The 19,455-nt window shown below is 39.3% G+C and overlaps 1 protein-coding gene across 5 annotated transcripts in view; it reads right to left on the bottom strand.

Moving 5' to 3' along the window:
* MAST4 (microtubule associated serine/threonine kinase family member 4) overlaps nt 1-19,455 on the bottom strand; it is a 294,272-nt gene that overhangs the window by 210,000 nt on the left and 64,817 nt on the right. For all 5 annotated transcript variants that reach the window (XM_035309515.1, XM_035309516.1, XM_035309517.1 and 2 more), the window contains exon 3: nt 4,043-4,164. In XM_035309515.1, coding sequence (XP_035165406.1) covers nt 4,043-4,164 — 122 coding nt within the window. The remainder of the gene's footprint in view (nt 1-4,042; nt 4,165-19,455) is intronic.

The raw sequence follows: 19,455 nt of genomic DNA, 5'->3' as shown, positions 1-19,455 counted from the left end.
CTTGAAAATTAACACTGATTAAATGGCAATAAAAAGCAAATATACTAAAGTACAGATGCTTGTAAATTCAGTCTTATGTTATTTCGTGCAAGTTTGGCTGGTTTGTTGTTTAAACTACAGAGGTAAATACTGTGCTAAAAAGCAGCATATAAATGTATCATGCCTAGACAAAACAACTTCACTGCTTAGTAAGAAAGAGCATACGTTATTTGTAAACGCCCTTTTTACCCTTCTTCCAGCTTTCATAAGTTACTGGATACTATTCACAGGTAGTCAAAGATGTTCTCATTATTACACCAAATAAAAGTTTAATCATTTCACTAACATCTTTCATGTTTCCAAGGGGATGACACAAGATGCCTTTTACTTTTACAAGATGCTTTTCTTCATACTATGAATACTCATCTTTCACAACACAAGGGACAACCAACCTCTGCCCAGCACTCGCCATAAAGCTTAAGTAATATCACCAGCCTTGACTGAATTTAAAAGCTAAATGCATTGCAAAGTACACCATTCATTTGTGGCTCCTGTCTATAGCACAGTTTTATTATGTGGATATTTCAAAGAACGAGATACCATTCAGTAGTCATCAAATACGGGTTTTAAAAAAAACCTCTGGACTGTGAGATGTCTTTGTTAATTTTTGTATATAAAATTGAAATAGAATGAAAGACTTTATGCTCCTTAAAATAGAAAGGTTTTTTGTTTGTTTTAAACAGGAGTTCGATATTATCAATGGTGGAGATACAGTAAATCTACTGCAGTTTTATCCAGCTACTTTAGGACAAATCCTCTTCCTTTTATCTACACATTTATCATAATGTATTGCAGAGGCACCTTATGTTCAGGCTTTTTCTTTTTTTTTTTAATTATTTTAATTTTATTTTATTTTATTTATTTTTTTTTATGTATGCAGATATCCAAAGAAAGTTAAAAAAACAGTAACTTCATTCAATCCATGTCACTCAAAATCCATTTCTGCCTATAAAATTGTAATTGCTCAGACAGTTTCAGGCTCTTTATCATTTTATAAAGCATATCAGCTTATTACAACAAAGTATGAGCAAGCCCAGATTCATTTCAATTTATTTTTAACTATTTTCAAAAATTCCATAAGTTAAAACAGTAGGCAGTGATGGTATTTGTAAATACTTGTGGAGTGGTGGGACAGGGCATTGCTGGGGAAAATTACTCCCAAACTTTGTACACCAAATGAGGCAGCAACTCTAAGTTAACGCGCAAATGACCAGTAGAAGAGAAGCACTTTCAGAGGCCAATTCATCTTGCTTTGAAATAGATGTCTGCAATCAGGCAAAATGGCCATCATCCTATAAAGCAAAAAGAGTCATGCATGCTAACTCTACCATAGCTTCCCTAAACTCCCATAAGACCCTGTGCAGAGAGAGATATTCTGACCTGCCTTCCAGGAGCATGTACTTGACTCCACTGATTATCAAGGGGAAGTGAAGAGACTGGCCAGACCAATGCTTGGCCTGTAAGAACATCCAAAAGCAGGATTGTTCCACACCTCAGCTTCACCCTTCTATGAAGTTTAGGAACATTATGAAAATTATATGTATGTTCACATCCATGTTAATTCTCTCTGCAGACTCCCAGTGGTATACTTGGCCCACAGCAAGTCCAAAACACTGCCCCTTCACCTGAAAGTAAGCCTCCCCCATACACATGTTCAACCCACTTACATAGCTTTATATGAGAACTGTATTTTCAACCTGTAGTCAAATTATCAACTTTGCAGAGATAAACCCTGGATACCTACTGAACTCCATGCGCAGCAACATCAGCAACCTTTTTTTTATTTTTTATTTTTTTAAAAATCAACATTCTGTAACTCACTTAAAAATGTTCTGGTTTCCTACAGAAAGGATTTACATCTGTAACACAATAAGCAATCTTGGCAAGTTTTTACAAATTGACAGAAAAAGAGAACAGTATTTTTTACCTTATTTGCAACCCCTCTAAGTGTTAGTACTTACATTTGAGCTGCTCACAAATTATTCTTGCCTATACTGACCCCTACCAGCCTCTGCTCTCACTGGTTTCCACACCAGAGCCTGGTATCAATGACAGCAAGAACAATCAGTCCTGGTAAAGGAAGAAGGTAATGGCCAAACTTCTAAGGTAGCATCTCACTTATCTAGAAAAATCAACTCAGAGTGAAAAGCTACACAGAAACTCACACAAGTCTCTTCTAAACATCAGGTTAAATTCTTGTAAATGCAATTAAAAGCTCCCAGCACTATAAACTAATGATAGGCCTCCCAAACTCAACTCCATCAACACAGAAACCAAGACAAAAAAAATAAAATAAAATAAAACTGGGGGAGCAACCCTAACTTATGGACTCTTTTCAGCAAAGACCAGATTTTTGGGAAGTCTGACAGCAAAGTTTTTGTCTGAGCTGGTTTCAGAATAGTGCTGCCTATGTTACACCAGCCTCCTTAGGAAGTGAGTCTGATCAGCAATTCCAGATAACAAACTAACACTTCTCCAGAGAACCTGCATCTCCAGCCCATGGACACCTGCCCAGATCTGCCACTCACTCACTTCTGCACCAGCAGAACACGTGAGAGAAGTTGCAGTCTAAAAGATGTGGAGACAGGACAGAAGTCTGTAGCAGACATACACCATAAAAGCCAACAGGTGATGAGCAGACCCCTAAGGAAATACGGCTTGCTGAATTTTTCATCAGTCTTTTGTTTTATGACCATTTAAAATACTTCTTGTCAAAATGCTGCTGAATCTCACTCTTAATATAATTACACATTACACCAAAAAAGCACAACTAGCATGATACCTATGACTTGTGCAAGCAGAAATACAAGATCTAATACCAACACAGCACGTTCTTATTTAGTCATTAGATTTTTTTTATTAGCTACTACAGGAAAAAAAGAGGGAAATGTACTAAAAAAAAATTTATTTCATCATATTCTTTGACATTCTTTACCATTTCAACTACACATAATCTGAATACTTCTTCACAGAGAACTATGATATTTCTCCTAATAAAATGCCAAAAAAAAATACATAGGTTGATAATCAGCTGTTCAGCAAATAGCAGGGCTTAAAGCAGAAAACTTCAAATGGAATCAAGTGTTTGTAATAAGTGTGCAGTCCAATAACCAACATCTGCCCTACAGAGCCACGAACAATTAACATCACCATGAAGCAGAAATCACAATTACATTTGTAAGTACAGATGTGTTCCTGATGAAATGAAATACAATTTCAGATAGATTCATTGGGAAGCCAGCCATCTATATACCTCTATAATGCTAAAAACTGGCACGGTGCTGTCTGTGTAGCATTGTCTGATCATTAAAAACCCTTTTTTACTTTATTATACATATATTCATTAACACAATTCTTTGAAGAGAAGTACAGATGAGTGTACAGGGTCCCGCACTGAATTTCAACAATTAAGATCTTAATTTACAGAAACACAAAGCAGGATTACAGATACTTCAAAACAAAAGCTGAAAGTTCGGCTGTATGAAGCATCTCTTCCCTTTTCTCTCCCTTTATCATTTTGTCCAAAAGGCTTAATTAAGTTCATGCTTCATATAACCACGTTCTCCTGAGGACAAGAGTCCAGCAGGAAGTGGAAACAAAGAAATTGATGGAAAAGAATGCCCAGGAAAATGGACAGTTACCTTCCACTGTCGTCCTAAAAAGCACGCTTTGTTGATTTTTTTTTTTTTTTGGAAAGAAACCATTTAAATGCAAATAGCTACATTAATGCAACATTCAGCTAAGAGTTTATACAAAACCCAGTAATGCTATTCAGAGTTACTATTACTATAATATGTTGAGTGTGACTGAATGACATTTAAATAATATTGTATTCTGGAATGCATTAGTAACAGGAAAGATAAAGCTTAAGGAACAGGGGTTGATAAGGGCATAAACTCTGGTTTGATTCCCATCCCTCCAAAAATTCAGAGATCATGGAGATGTAATGGATTTAGTGTTTTTTTTTTGTATACTCCTAGCTTTGCAAAAAAAAATTACTCACCAAACTAGCAGTAAGTGAAGGTGCTGACTGCCCAAGTGCTTGGCAGCGCATGCGAACAAGATTAGAGGTTTCTGCAGGTTGCCACAGCTGCTGTCCATTTGCATTGGGAAGCAGATACCTGCCTGTCAAGTTAAGAAAGAGTATGTTAAAATATTAGATGTTGCATATGAAGCAATTTAATGGACAGTTTACTACAAGAGAAAGCTCTTACTTTATCCTTGTTTTTTTTTTTTTTTTTAAAGTATGCATCTCACCATTTTAAAACATTTGTTCTTTCACTATAGCCCTGACCAGAATAGATTCCATCAAAGCAGTATTTTTAGAATTCACTTGCCACCCCTTAATGTCACCCTTCCGCATGACGTTTTTCTCACGCAAATTCTTCCCCTTCCCCCCCCCCAATAATCTCACAACTGTACCTTTACCCTACTCTGAAACATGATTAACGCAAAAACAACAGAGCAAACATCCACAATAGAGGGTATGAACCAAAGAAACTTATATTCTGAAGGTTTGCCAGAAGTAAAACAAGAGTAGAAAATACATTTTTAAAAAAATATTACCCTTGATTTTATTACTCTTTGAAAGCTGGTTATTTGACACAGTTTGTATTTTTGTTTCAAAGAGCTATGATAAGCCATGACCCTCTAAGGCTAACATCAAATAAAACTTCAGCTCTCCTGATCAACCCTGGTAAACAGCAAGGTTACATTAAAAATGCTGTAGAGACGGCTTCCTGACTATTCTCATCCCTTAAAAGGCTGATATTTTTACATATTTTTTTTTTGTACTTATTGCATATTTTCAGAAAATTGAATCATAACTAAACAGGAATGTCAAGGATACAACAATCACTGCTGCCTCTCCCACTAAAACACAACAGAAGGAAGATGGGAGGACTGTGTTTCAAAAAGGGCAATGCTGTTCCACGCAAAAATGACTGATCCGTGAAACACCTTGACAAATGCAGCCAAAAAGTTTAAGCCTTCAAGGAGAGACTGATTGAGTTCATAGAAAAGAGAACTTTGGGGGTACTAACTAATCTCAAGAAGCCCCTAAGCAGCAAACCAAAAGCAAGGAGAGAAGTCTGGAAAATACATTGAGTGATGTTTTACTCAGATGATGGTGATAGGACAAGGGGAAATGGCTTTAAAGTAAAAGAGGAGAGAGTTAAATTAGATGTCAGGAAGAAATTCTTCACTCAGAGGGTGGTAAGGCACTGGCACAGGCTGCCCAGAGAAGCTGTGGATGCCCCATCCCTGGAGGTGGCTCAAGGCCAGGCTGGATGGGGTTTTGGGTGACCTGGTCTGTTGGGAGGTGTCCCTGCCCATGGCAGGGGGGTGGAACTGAGTGAATATTTAAGCTCCCTTCCATGCCAAACCATTCTGTGATTCTACAACAAGTGTGTAATGATACTGTTCCCTTTTTGCATACTTTCAGCCACCACTATCAAAAAGGGTAACAGACTACACAGAGTGGTCACAAATCTGTAAATTCTTAGTTACATCTGAAAACTATGTACAAGTGGGGCAATCACACCACTCAAGCAACTGACTTCTCTTAGTCAACAAGCTGATGCAGAGACAATTCAGAAGATTTTTTTTTGAAACAAATCTACATTCCAGAGCATGGTGCAAGATTTTGATTGAACAGCTGAAATGAAAATTATCTTCAAAGCCACACATAGTAAGCACCTGTTTCTTGAAGTGTCGTTGCTACATTAGCATTGGCCCCCTCAGAGAACTATGGGGTACATGCATGACCATTGACACAGGATTTGTGCACTAGTGACTGGGTGCTGGCTTGCCCGGAGATCAAAGTCCTTACCTTCACAACCTTATTTTTAAACATCAAGTCCACAGGGTTGTTGAGGTCTGTGGAAACCAACTTTACTGGGATCTGTAGAGTTCCCAAGCAACAACACCAGATAGTCCTCTTAACACTTCTCAGCCTTCAAAGCATATTTTTGTTCATTGGTACACTGCTAAAGTTGAACCTGTAGACAGTTTTCACCCAATTTCCAACAACTTGGCCAAAACTGGAAGAAAAATGTAGGACAAAGATGCAGAGTTTTGCTAAGTCACCCAGGAAAACATTCTCCAGAATTCAGGTTTCTTTTTCACATGTCCTTCCACCATCCTCAACTAAAAGGCTTCCATAAAGAAAGCTTAACCCGTATCTTTGATATTCCATGGATGGTCATCCTGGAATGTGCCAGTGAGAGGTGTAAGTTATAGCTGACTAGATATGTCACCTCAAAACGTTAATTCCTTCTCATTCAGGGGGGGAAGGATAAAAAAGTGAGTAGAAATAAACAAGTTATACATACTCTGCATTTAGACAGGTATCTTTAATACTTTACACAATGAAAGAGGTTTATACATTTGCCTTACTTTTTTTTTCCTGATTCCTGTCCCCAAAGTCATTGTTAAAATGAGGTTCTCGGGCTAAAACTGGATATTTTCTACTGCTGAATCCCAGACTACAAAAACCTCTCAGATAAAAACACAGAAATTAAACTTTGCAAGAATGCTCCAAAATTTTAATCCGAAGAACAAAGAAGAATGTAAAGTAAGAAGTGTTTTAATGACAAAGTTTGTTCAAAATTGGGAAAGGAAAGCACTCTCTGGTTAGCCAAGGCACTTTATAGTAGGGGTTTTAAACTTTTTGAGAAATCCATTGTTAGACTCAAGACCTTTCCCAGGCTGCACCAATTTTCTTTTTAGATGAATCTCACTGAGCTTCCCCCCCCCAAAAAAAAAATTAAAAAAAAATAATGAATGCAATTACTTGGATTTTGTTGACAAATTAACCTAGCTTTGTTTCAGTTTGGATCCTGAAGCAAAAGGGTTTAACAAATCAATGAAGTCTGAAAGCAGAAAGGCATACAAGAAATAAGTGCTATTATTAATGCTTTACTTCTTGTTGTAAATGCGAGTCAGACCAAAAAACACAGAAAATATTGTGATTCCCATTCATGCTAGTCACCCAGAGTGGAGCACTCTGTACTTTGCCATGCACCAAGCTGTGCTGACATGGAACATCTTCATAGTTGCCTTTATCTTTTGTCCTTTACAAGCATCTGTATTTTATTAATTTTTTACCTTGATCAAACACCTGAAAATATCTATGATGTTTTAATATAGAATAGGGAGAGCAAGCAAGCCTTCTGTTCACAACAACAAAATGTTTACTAGGCCCTTCCTACAACTGCAAGGTTTTCCTGACTGACAAAAAAGCAGAGCAGATTAACTCAGCATCACAGCCAGCATCCATAACGTAAGAATTAATTTCATCTTTATTATTTTTCTTGCCTGGTTAACCTCTAGAAAGATTTAAAATAGGGTTGGGGGGCCTGCAGAACAGTTAAGCAGACATCGAAGATGATTAGAATCACCAGTGAACGTGTAAGCCTGTGCAATGCTGAAATGATTTCCCATCCTTAGCCCCAAACACTACCCATGAGGGCACAGAAGATTTCACAACGTAGTGAAATTAAGGCAAGTGTAGCAGACTATCCAGAAGTCTAGTTTGTCTTTATATAGTACATCTACAGATGCTTCTAAACACAGAAATGGCATATATTAAATGTACCTGCTATACAAGTAAAAGAGCTATGGCTTATACGAGACGACGGTAACCTAAATGTCTAATAAAGGAATAGCATTAAGCTTTCTGCAGAGAAACACAACCAGGAGAACAGAAGTTACCGACAAGAAAGCCAGCAACTACAAAATATACAGAAAGTGACAACAGTACTTTAAATACTATGCTTCTTTAAATGAGTGTAATGAGTTTTGTTTGTTTGTTGTTTCATTTCCAAAAACAAATAGAACACCATGATTTCTTATAGAAAAATATTTCTTCCAAACCTCAGTCCACTCTGCGGAGTTAGGGAACCACCACATTAAGCCACTATACAATAAAAGCCTTTGTAATGAATTAGCCAGAAACTCTCCCTCAATTCCTCCCCATTAAAAAAATTCAGTCACCTTGTTTTCAGACTACCCAGTCCTGCTTCTTGTCCCCATACTACTCCTATATGTTCTGCTACAGTTCCATTAATAATGGTATGCCTTTTTCCCTTTTACATTTCTGCTGTGTTCTTTAATAACCCCTTGAATGTACACGGTGATGCCCTCTCACCAGTAAGTGATTTAAGTATCAGTATTACACACAAAACTTGAGCTGAAATGCATTATTGATTTTCACACTGCATTCATTTCTGCCTTCAAGTGCAAAGCTCCAAGCAGCTTTCCTTTCAGAGTGAATCGACTCATGGGGAACCTCAGCTACATCTCATCCTTGCCATTGTAATTCAGCGTTTTGGCATACATACAGCAGAGAAAGTGCCAGAGTCCAGGCTAATCTCCATCTAACAGCAGACCATTGCCACTTGGGTTGTAATTTTATCATTACTTTTATTAGTTATTGATAGAGATGAGTCATCTGCTAATAGAGGTCCACATACTGCTGTCCCATTCAGTACAAAAAAGGCCTGTGACTTCCTAACATGTCCTTTAAAGTGGCTTTGCTGGCATCTCTGATATCCTTTCCGTGCCTGAAGACATTAAGATAGCCTGAAGTCACACCACTTTGTTCCAATGTCATCTCTTCCCACATCTGAATACAATCCTCATTAGTCCAGCACATTTATCAAAATGCTTTTCAATAAAAGGTGACTTAAGTTGATTACGTAATGGCAATAATTTAGCATTATTTAATGGTATTACATAATAGTTGGTGGACACAGAGAATACATCACTGCAGATCAAAGCGTCACCTTCCCCTTGAACTTGCTTATCACGTCTTGCTTCCTACATAATGGATGTTTGCAGAATCCCCAAAGGAAATCTTTATTATTTCTTGCTTCTGTTGTGTCCAGTGTATGCATGCTTCTTCTATTTTTTACTGTTTAAGGCCAAAAGAGACTGAAAAAATGCATACATTTCTGCAAAGATCTGTCACAGAAGGTGAGCTCTGCTCTACTCTAATTACAGAAATCTTTCCTACTGCTAAGGTATCATTCTCCTTCATTCTCTCCTCCTCTGAAAACCACATCCCAACAGAATGACTGAGAATGACTAAAAGATTAAAACTTGTAATTTCATTTTAATTTAATAGGATTAAACCTATAAACCTTGTATTTTCATTTTTAAGTTAGAAATTACTTGTTTCAAGTCTTCGCAGTCCGATATTTTAGCAGTTACCTACAATGGAGAAAAACTTCTGGTATCCTATTAAGTTTTTGCCTTTACAAAAAAATCTTAGGGCAGTGCAGATTGCACTGTTGGAAATCGTTAGGCAATTAATCAAAATATAAGGATAAACACAGAGGAAGCACCTTGGCAGATTTTAACAGAAATAATTTCAAATTAAAGTATTAAAAGCAGTTCTCCTTTACACAGTTTCAAATGAAGGACAAGTAAGCACTTTTAAACAATTCAAACATCTGGATTCGGGCTGACAGCAACTATGGACACCACTAGCCCAAAGCAGAAGTGCAGAAACTATGCACCTGATTAAAAGGTATCACAGACAAATTAGGCCAGCATCAATGTGTTTCTACAAAATAGGCTCTAGCCATCCTGCAATCTTCAGAGCAAAGGCCAAGAAATACTTGTTTTACTTGTTTTGATAAGTCAATTGCAGATATTTATGGTGTGCAGATTATTTAAAAACAATTCAGAAAGGTAGGTTCCTCTCACTACTTTGAGGTCAAAAACAGCTGATTCTGTCTCAAGAAGTGACCTCTGTGGTACAGACAGATTCACCGAGCATGGTTTCAGGTGAAACTGGATCCTACTGCAGACAGCTGTGGGTGGGTGATAGAAGTGCACTGCAAGGAAACAGTCGGGTACTTCTCCCTCTTCCTAGTCCTTTCCCTTTTCTCCCCACCAAAAAAAGGGAAGTTCCCGTCAGGCATCACTGCCAGTGGTTGAAAGACCAAAGCCAGCCCCCAGCCACCTCGATGCCCGGCAGCCCACAGCACCTCACAGCGCAGCCACAGCCACAAAACCTGCACACGACTTCAGAAACTGCCCTGGGAGAAGGGGAGGAGCAGCTTACCATCAGCTTAGGGCACTCTGCTTTATTACTGCAGATTTAACTGTTCCAGGCTGCCCAGCTCTAGGAAATGATGTGAAGGCTGTAAATTTTAGGGCCTACTCTCACACCAGTGCATGGGGAATTACAGTACATATTCCCACTAGTGGTAAGTGGGAAATGGAAAGCTAAAGAACAGTGGATGGAAACAAAAGAAATGTTACAGTACAAGAACCCTTGTCAGAAATCCTACTAAAACCTAATTACAAATTTTACACTTCTTGATACACTGCAGAATCCACTTAAAATGCACTATCTTGATTTCAGTTTCTAAAATTAGCGGAAGAAGTGGTATCTGGTCATGAATGCAATAAATTTGCCCCATAAAGGCAAAACTAAGACACACATTGCAACTTTGGAAAAGGGCACATCAAGTTTTGGATTGGAAACTACCAGGATGCAGGTTTAGATGTGTATCCAATCTATCAAAAACAATCAAGATTGTTTATGAGTGTTACCAATAAAGAAATATATAAAACACATACAATTATCCTTCCTTTCAGAAAGGCTCAATCGTTTCAAGCTAGCAAGAAACTTCTCTCGTCCCATTTCAATAGCTGAAAAACACTTAAATGACGATACAGAAACTTGTTTAAAATAAGATTACTCAAAACTCTTCTGCTAACACATACTCGGTGTAATTATATTTTTATTTTGACCATTTATTTACAAACAATTATTGATGCACTGTGACAGCAATAAAACATTTTAAAGGTTGGAGGTTTGGGGTTTGTTTTTAAGTTTTCCATGCCAAAAATATCTCCCTTAATAGCAATGTTAGTCAGCCAGTGCCACTGATATCAGACTAAGAAACTATAAGGTCTGAAGTTATCATTTACAACTCTATTTTCCTTTCTCTCAGTCATACAGAAATACAACTCAGCGAAACAAACAGCTGAAGATATCTAATCAGTGAGCTCAGCGATGGGCACATACTGTTGCTTCCTTTTCTTTATCTTACCAACAAATAGAACACTTTTCCCACAGTACCAGCGTACACCTTCAAAACTTACAGGTTGCTGGTCCATTCTACAACAAAGCCCTGACACAGAACTCCCTGCTTCCCCTTCACTTTTTTCTCTAATTCACTGCTATTCTAGAAAAAAAGTAAGGTCCCGTTCTGAAATTCTGATAACAGGGTAAAAAAAAACACACTTGGAAAGTCAATGTTTAAAGTTCTCACTGAGCACGTAATGCTACTGGAAGTGCGTTAAACTGGACCACATCTAAGTCACAATGAGGCAGTTTTATTGTACCTTCTGATATAAAGTTAATTTCGCAAAAAGAGGAATCCTGCAAAGCAAAAGCTCAGAGATAGCTCTTATCTGCAACTCCGAACACCGGCAGGCTCACAACCAAGCTGTGTATAGAATACATCTACGTTCACCAGAGCTCAGTTCAATGACTACATGAACAACTACTTCAGCCATCTGTCAATTTTCTTTTCTAGGCTCCCAACTCTTCTCCAGCTCAGTATTTGCTTTTTGCTACCTGCTTCATAGATATGATAAGATCTGAAGAAAATTATTCCCTTGTACTATGAAGAAAACGGCCAGAAACTGCAACCGATGTAAATCTACCCTCTTACAACTTAAAACCATTGCCCCTTGTCCTACCACTACAAGCATAAAGTGGCACGTAGCACCCCTCTACATTATAAATAATCCCTACTATTACCCCTTGGTCTGTTTCAGGTGTACATTGCTATGCCACAAAATTCAAGAGCCTATCTGTAACTGTGTGCTTCCAGTAATTTTTCTAACAGGGAAAGAAGTTTCCTAATAAAAAGTCCCTTACTGTTTTCAACAGGAAATAATGATAAACTTTCCAATTCAAGCATTTGACCGCCATTCTAAGGATTACACATAAAAGCTGCTTTATGCTCTTCTCGTGTTTCTCAGTTGTACATTCAATTCTTGTTAAAGCATCTGTCTTGGAGCAAGCAAGGACAATTTCCCTTCAGTAGTAGTCAGCCCACTGGCTCCACAGCAAGCCTCTAGGAGTGTGAGTAATGCAATTTTGGTGTGCAATTATAATTTATTTATAAACACTGCAGAGACAGTTTTGCCCTAACGAGCTCAGGTACCAGCAACAACAAGACTGTAGCATTACAGTGCTCAGGTTTAGGTAATCGGCTGATCAAACCCAAGCATTTAACTAAGTCCAGGCAAGTTCTTTCATACGTGCTTCTATGCTTACACTGCTAAGTGTACTTGAGCCAGCTAATTCAACAGCTATTGCAATATTTCTCAGAGCTACAAACTTAAACCTCTGAAATTTACTATGCATATTCTTCTTTTTCTCCATGTTTTATTTTTCCACTGTACAAGTGACTGTTTAACCAAATTTCAAGCTGCTTTTATAAAGCATCCCAAAAATGACTAAATTCTACTTCTTCACCCTTCAAAACAAGGAACTCCCAAGTTCATCCGCTAATTAGGCACTCTACTGCTGCAGTTTGCTTTGATCTCAACAACAATCAACTTCTGATGTTCTGATGATATAAGCCCGATTAAGCTGCAATCAAGGAGTTAAAGGCAAAATAACGAGACAGGAATGCAGTATCTCCTGCTCTCATCTCAGACTATTACATGATGCAGAATCCACATGTCAAAGAATATGGAAATTATCCCCTAGCGTACAGGGAAGCAATACCAACCAAACCATGCACGCTGACTGAAGCCTTAAGTGACAAAAGTAACTGACAATGACAAATATAACCTAATGGCATCTCAAGCACTACTGCACCAAGAATCATTTGAAAATATACGTTTCATAGCAGAATATATTTGTTTCATCAGTAGAAGACAGTCTTATACCGCCTGCTTAAAAAAGCAATTTTCTCAGGTATATAATTACAGAATATGTTGCTTACATCTCTTCCTACCAAGTCTGGAAGACATTTAACGTGTGGTAACACACTTCACGAAAGCATTAGAGGGAGGCACTGAGAAGACTCCAGGACGTGCTCTGTGCAAGCAGTGACACTGGATGAGATGGTTTGTGCCTCCCCACAGTGGTGTGTAGTTCACCTGGATGTGGAGCCCTCCTCCTTTTGCCCTCATCACCAGGCAGCTGCACCCTCAGCTGAGAAGACTCCCCAAACCAACCAGGTACAGTCCCACCACACATCATGACAACAAAAACTATTACAAAACGTACTTCTGCTCTGATGTGTGGGGGGAAGAAAGCCTAGGAAGGAAAATTTCCTACAGAAAGGGATGCCTGACAGAGCACCGGCACAGGATGCCATCCTTCCCCCACATCCCGTTGCAGTGAGGTTCTGGAACTGGAGACGGGTCAACAAGGTCCCTGGAGCAGTATCCCCAGAGACTGTTGTGAAGTCACCGGGCTCCTCACACAGGGGCACTCAGATAATTAATTAGGCCCCTAACTGGAAGTCAGTAAACAATTTTGAGATAGTACAGAGGAAACAAGGAACACTTCCTCTTATCTACTTCTATCGACCATCAGTGATAAGAACAATCTTTTCAAAATGCTTGTCACTAAAGCAATTACCTCCTAGTTACGATAAACCGTTGTAGGGAATGGGAAGGTAGCACTGCCAAAGACGTTTCAGAGCACACTCCGGTGATTTTACACTCCACTCTCCCCAGCCACCAAGTTGTATCAAGTTTTTGACATTAAGGCTTAATGAGCTAATCTGCATATCAGCAATATTAATGAAAAATGTCACACAATACAAGATTAGCAAGAACTCCAAATTTCTGCCACTGCCAACTGCTCCCTACACGCAGGGGGACAGCCTACAAGTCCTGCCAGCACATGCCAACCCTTAGATAACTGAACAGCTTGTTCTTCATGGCCCATAATGCTGTTGATCTTTCTGCTAATTACTCTAAGTAGAGTGATGAATCTCTAATGTGAAAACCAGACTGAGAATCTCTGAATTTACTTCAAGTCAAGCACAGATTATTTATATGGGAATCGCAATCACTGCTGGCAATACTTAGATGACTAATGACTTAGGGGTGGGAAGCTGATCAAAGGAGGAACAATAAACAATAAAAAAATACATACATCCCAAGATTTATTTATTTATTTTGTTTTAGCTCTCCAGCAGGCCAGAAAGCTAACCAGAGTTAAGTTTATTAAAGTGATGTAGGATCTTCGGATTAAAAATGCAGTAAAACAAAAACTGTATGCATTATCTCACTAGTGTTTGTGTAAGATCAGTTTAAGGTTAGCAAGATAACGGCTCTACCACAATTAGAGGCAATTAGTTCAGCAGGAAGTCTGTTTCTAGGCAGTTATCAATGAGATAACAGAAGGCAAGATAAGAAGTTCAAACTATAGGTAACAAAGTTTAGTGAGTTTTGCTTTTGTCCATGTGCCTTTTTTTTTTTAAATACATCTAACTATGCAGCATAGGACAACTGAACTAGCTGCAGCATCCTGCAAAATGCAAACTCTCATCAGCAGTACATTCATGCAGTTCAGAAGAGAGGCAAACAGCCATCTCCAAGTGCCGCATCAGAGCCGCTGAGCAGAACAAACAGAGCACACCACACACTGTGGTGTGAGCTAAGGAGCAGCAATGGGATATAAAAGCAAGGACAATTTGATTTGCTTGTCCAAGTGGTTTCCCAGGTTAAACCCCTCCACAGTAAAAGCTCATTCAATTTATCAGCCTTTCACATTACTTTCTGCTATGAATTCTGTTTAAGCATCTCTGAACAAAGCAAAATAAATCTGCAGACAATTTCAAACAAAAACCCTCTGTCTGTAGACAGCCCTCTGAAGTTTGCAGAGATCAAGAAAACCAGCCACCGCAGAAAAGCAGCTTTTTAATTAAACATCTTTTCTCCTGATCAGAAACAAAATCCTAAAGCCCCAGCCTGCGCCTTGTTTGGAATCCATTAAAATGCAATCTAAAGGTAGAGAGGGGCATTTACACCCAGGCACACACGCAGGAGCTGACTGTATGGAGAAGAACAGACCTGCCCTCATCTGCCCAGGCTTTGCCCTCAGTCTGGCCAGTGGCAGCAGCACTGGTCACAAGTACAGACCTCTTCCCTCTGTGTCTGAGAGACTGTCATCAGACGAGTAGCTCCAGCTCAGCTTTGCAACAGGGCTTATCCAGCAGTTGCACGGACTGCGCAAGGGTTGTGTTTGATGCCATCTGTGGGGTAAACAGAACTTCCCAGCTCCAGTCTACCTCCAGGCAGAAGCCAGCACAGTTACAGGAACACGGGCATGAAGGGAAGGTGGAAAGGGAACACTTCAGAGGCAGAAGCAACAGAGGGGGGAAGAAGGCTAATGTTGACTGTACAAGAAGCACCCAGTGACTGCACTCAGGTATCCTGCAAGGGACCAGGAATCCAGAGAAACCACAGGCAGTTCTACCATCCAAACTCTTTAACCCTTTGGAAACACGACCTTTTAAATTAGAAGAGAAACTGATCATAAATTGCTTCCAAGTTAACCAGTACAAAATGCTTCTACCACAAAGTTGTTTAAACTCATGTTGTTTTAACGCTCCTGTTTAGCGACATAACCCAACTATAAAATATTTTTCACCTTTTCTTTCTATTAAGCAATAATGCTAGCAGTTTGCAATAAGAGCTATTAAAGTAGATTTGCTAGACTAATATCAGGCCACATCCAGTAAAGTTTTTTCATTCAAAATTCATCTCTCTCCAGAAATCTTCCTTCTCTCCTTCCTTGGGGATGAAGATTAAGTAAGGCAATACTGTCACAACAATTAGACTGGAGTGACTTTTCCAAAATGTAATAGCCTAGTATCTCCAGGAAGCAGTATTCATTTATTTTATTGGCCATACTTTATTTAATGTCAGTGGTTCCCTAGCAATTTTCAACAGGAAGCAACAGTAGTTTTAGCCTCAGAAAACAAGGATTTAATTTTCTTTAACTCTGAAAACATGTGGCTGCTACATTGCTTAACACAGTGCAATTGAGCTGCACCGAATGTAAGTTCAGTCTCTATCCTAACTCTCATCCAGATCTACAACCTTTGTCTCCTATGTTGATTTCCATTGGAAAAACCTTGTATATCATTCTAGTTTTTCTTGTAATTCTATATAAATAGTTTTGTAATTTACTTTAGCTTATTCATAGCAATAGGTTCTCAGTAACTGAAATCCTTCAGGTTTTGTAAATGCCCTCAATATATTGCAACAATGCAGGCTTTTTTTTCCTTCTTAGATGTCATGCATGGTATTACTCCCTCCTATAAAGCCTAGCAAACTCACTTAATTGGAACCTATTCCCAGAGATGAAAAAAATACTTATTTACCTCTATTAGTAGTCAGCCCTGCAGGATTTGAAATATCCTGTCCTATATAAACTCACCAAATTTTTATTTTCATTTTTTATCATTAATACTACTTATGCTATATGGCTTTTTTTTTTTTTTTTTTTTTTTTTTTTTAAACGCAGAAGGGAAAGCTAAAGTAACACACAGACCAATTTACAGCTTTCCTAACATTCACAGTGAGCAACAAGCACCAGTTAAGGCATATTCTGCAAAGTTTTAAGCTTGTAATCTTCCCTCTTGCTTTACTTACTCCCACTTAATGTGTTCCTCAAAGTTTAGCAAAAGTAACCTTTTTAAGTGGTACAGAGACTGTACTTTAAACTATTTGAAAAATACTATTCTGAACCACTTTTTCTTTCTTTATGGACCACATGCATCTTTCTATAAATGCAAAGTCTCTAAGAAATTAAGGAGGGGATGTACAAGTGCAGAAACTGACCCAAACCAAGGACAAGTCAATAAAGTTAGTCGTTTTAATGCAAGGACTCTTGGATCTCTTCCAAATCAGACTATTCTATGATTCTGTGATATCATGATACTTGTGGTTTCAAACCATAAGAGTAACCCACTCTTCAGCATTAAGGAAGCTATAAAAAACATCCAAAAGCTTAAGTTATGTCAAAATAGGGGAGTAAATACTGACAGTATTTACTAAGTTAGTATTTACTAAAGTAACACTGTTACTTTTTGCTGGACAAGTTTTGCCAGGCATTTGAAAACATTTTAGGATGTGTATCTCTGTATCTGTAGCAATTTCTTTAAATCTTTTTTTTTTTTTTTTTAAACAAAGGTCATGAAAGAATACTAATGACCTTCTGCCGTCAGCATGACTTTGATTAATTCAATCAGTGTTGTGAAAGCTGGTAAGATATTTTAACTATTGTATGATTCTAAGAACTTAAGGTACTCAGGCTCATTGAAAGTGCATATAAAGCAGTTTAACACCACTGCACACTATATTCCCAAATCCTGACATGAAACCCTGCACAACATATTGCAAGCAGACAAAAATTATATCCACTTCCTTTTATAAAGGCCTCAAGCAATAATTCAAGCACAGAGATAAAGACCAGGGACTGTAGCAGCAGAGCACGTTTGCTTCAGTTGCTTTCAATTAGGCTTCTTTTTCCTCCTCTTTCACTGAAAAAGGAAAAACTTTAACTGCAGGGAAGTTCCATTTTTGAAGACCACCACCCTACTTTAAAGTCAAACAAAAAAAAAAAAAAAAAAAGAAGAAAAAAAAAAAACTTCTGCAGAAATAACAGTGTGATGGAAATTTTTATTGTCAGTAAAAAACTATGTTGGCCCTCTGTGGTGGTTTTACTTTGCTGGGCAGCTGAGGAAAAGGGGGAGAAAATATAATAAAAAGGGCCTAAGGGTTGAGATAAGGAGATCACTCAATGATTACCACAGGCAAAACAGACTCAGCAAAGGGAGATTAACGTCATTTATTACCCATTACTTACAAGATAGAGCAGTGAGAAACTAAAAAATTCAAACTGAAAACACCATCTCTCCATCCACCCTCTTCTCCCTCCTCCCGCTAAGAAGAACAGGGAATGGGGGCTGCAGTCAGTCCATGGCGCTTCACCTCCGCCGCTCCTTCCCGGTCCCTCTCTGCCCCTGCTCCCCATGGGGTCCCTCCCACGGGATGCCATCCTTCCCCAACTGAGCTTGCGGGGGCTGCCCACAGGCAGCAGCTCTTCAAGACCTGCTCCCACACGGCTCCGTACCATGGGGTCCATCCCCCAGGAGCAAACTGCTCCAGCATGGGTCCCCCGCGGGTGGCAGCTCCCCCCAGAGCCCTGCTCCTGCGTGGGCTCCTCTCCACGGGCTGCAGCTCCAGCCCGGGGCCTGCTCCTGCAGGGGCTCTCCATGGGCCGCAGCCTCCTCCAGGCCACATCCACCTGCTCCAGCGGGGGCTCCTCCACGGGCTGCAGCGTGGAGATCTGCTCCATGTGGGACCCATGGGCTGCAGGGGGACAGCCTGCTCCACCAGGGGCCTCTCCCTGCACAGGCCGCAGGGGAACTGCTGCTGCCTGCCTGGAGCTCCTCCTGCCCTCCTGCTGCACTCACCCGGGGGGCTGCAGCGCTGCTTCTCACCCCTCTCTCCCAGCTGCCATAGCAAAGCAAGTTTTTCCCTTTCTTCAAAATACTACAGTAAATAGTATTACAGTAACTGTTTGGAGCATCTTCCAGCATAAGAACAAGTAGAGAGATAGAAAGGAAATTAGAAAAGGAAATACCTTAAATGTACTTCTCAGAAGCTCACTGAGGAAGAGTCAGCTCTATCTGCAATTTTGTAACCCCAAAACACTTTTGATCACCATACACAATTTAGAGATGGGACAGTCATATTGCATGTAAATGACAATTCAACTTTCTCTGCTTTGAATTGCACCTGATTTTGGTATCAACCAACATTTCTCAGACAAAAGAAGATAGATGCCGAGTCCAATATTTATCAGTTCCGGGAAGCTCTTTAACTCTAAAATCTATTGTCCTTATCACAATGCATTTCAGGAATATATTTGAGTGGGAAATTCTAGCGAATTTTAAAGTTCTTTATCCTCAAGCACACAAAGCAAGACCCAGATAACTTGTCCCTATATTTTCACACTCGTTCCTCTCACACATTCAATGATAAGCACTCTTCAGCAAATGCTGCAGCCATACAGTTCCCAGGACCAAGTCACAGCTTTGGCATCTGTAATATTTCACTGCAGCTTACACAGACACCAGGGCAGGGAGGGTACGAGCCTTCCTCATGAGTACTGGCTACCAGCTACCATGGCATAGCTTCACAGAAGAGAAGACATGGTCCTTAGCTAGGGCTAACTGGCAGTGCTCCTCCACCCCTGGGAGTGCTCAGCCAGATAAATGAAGCCATATTGCTTTTCCTTTAATGAAATCAAGTCTAAAAGGACCATCTGTGTATTAGAGCTCCTTGAGGAAACAAGATGTATGGGAGATCCCATGGATGAATGCATGTAAGTACATTTCAAACAAC

Source organism: Oxyura jamaicensis, chromosome Z (assembly GCF_011077185.1).
Source record: "Oxyura jamaicensis isolate SHBP4307 breed ruddy duck chromosome Z, BPBGC_Ojam_1.0, whole genome shotgun sequence".
NCBI classification, from domain to species: Eukaryota; Metazoa; Chordata; class Aves; order Anseriformes; family Anatidae; genus Oxyura; species Oxyura jamaicensis.
This window is presented reverse-complemented; position numbering and strand designations above follow the sequence as displayed.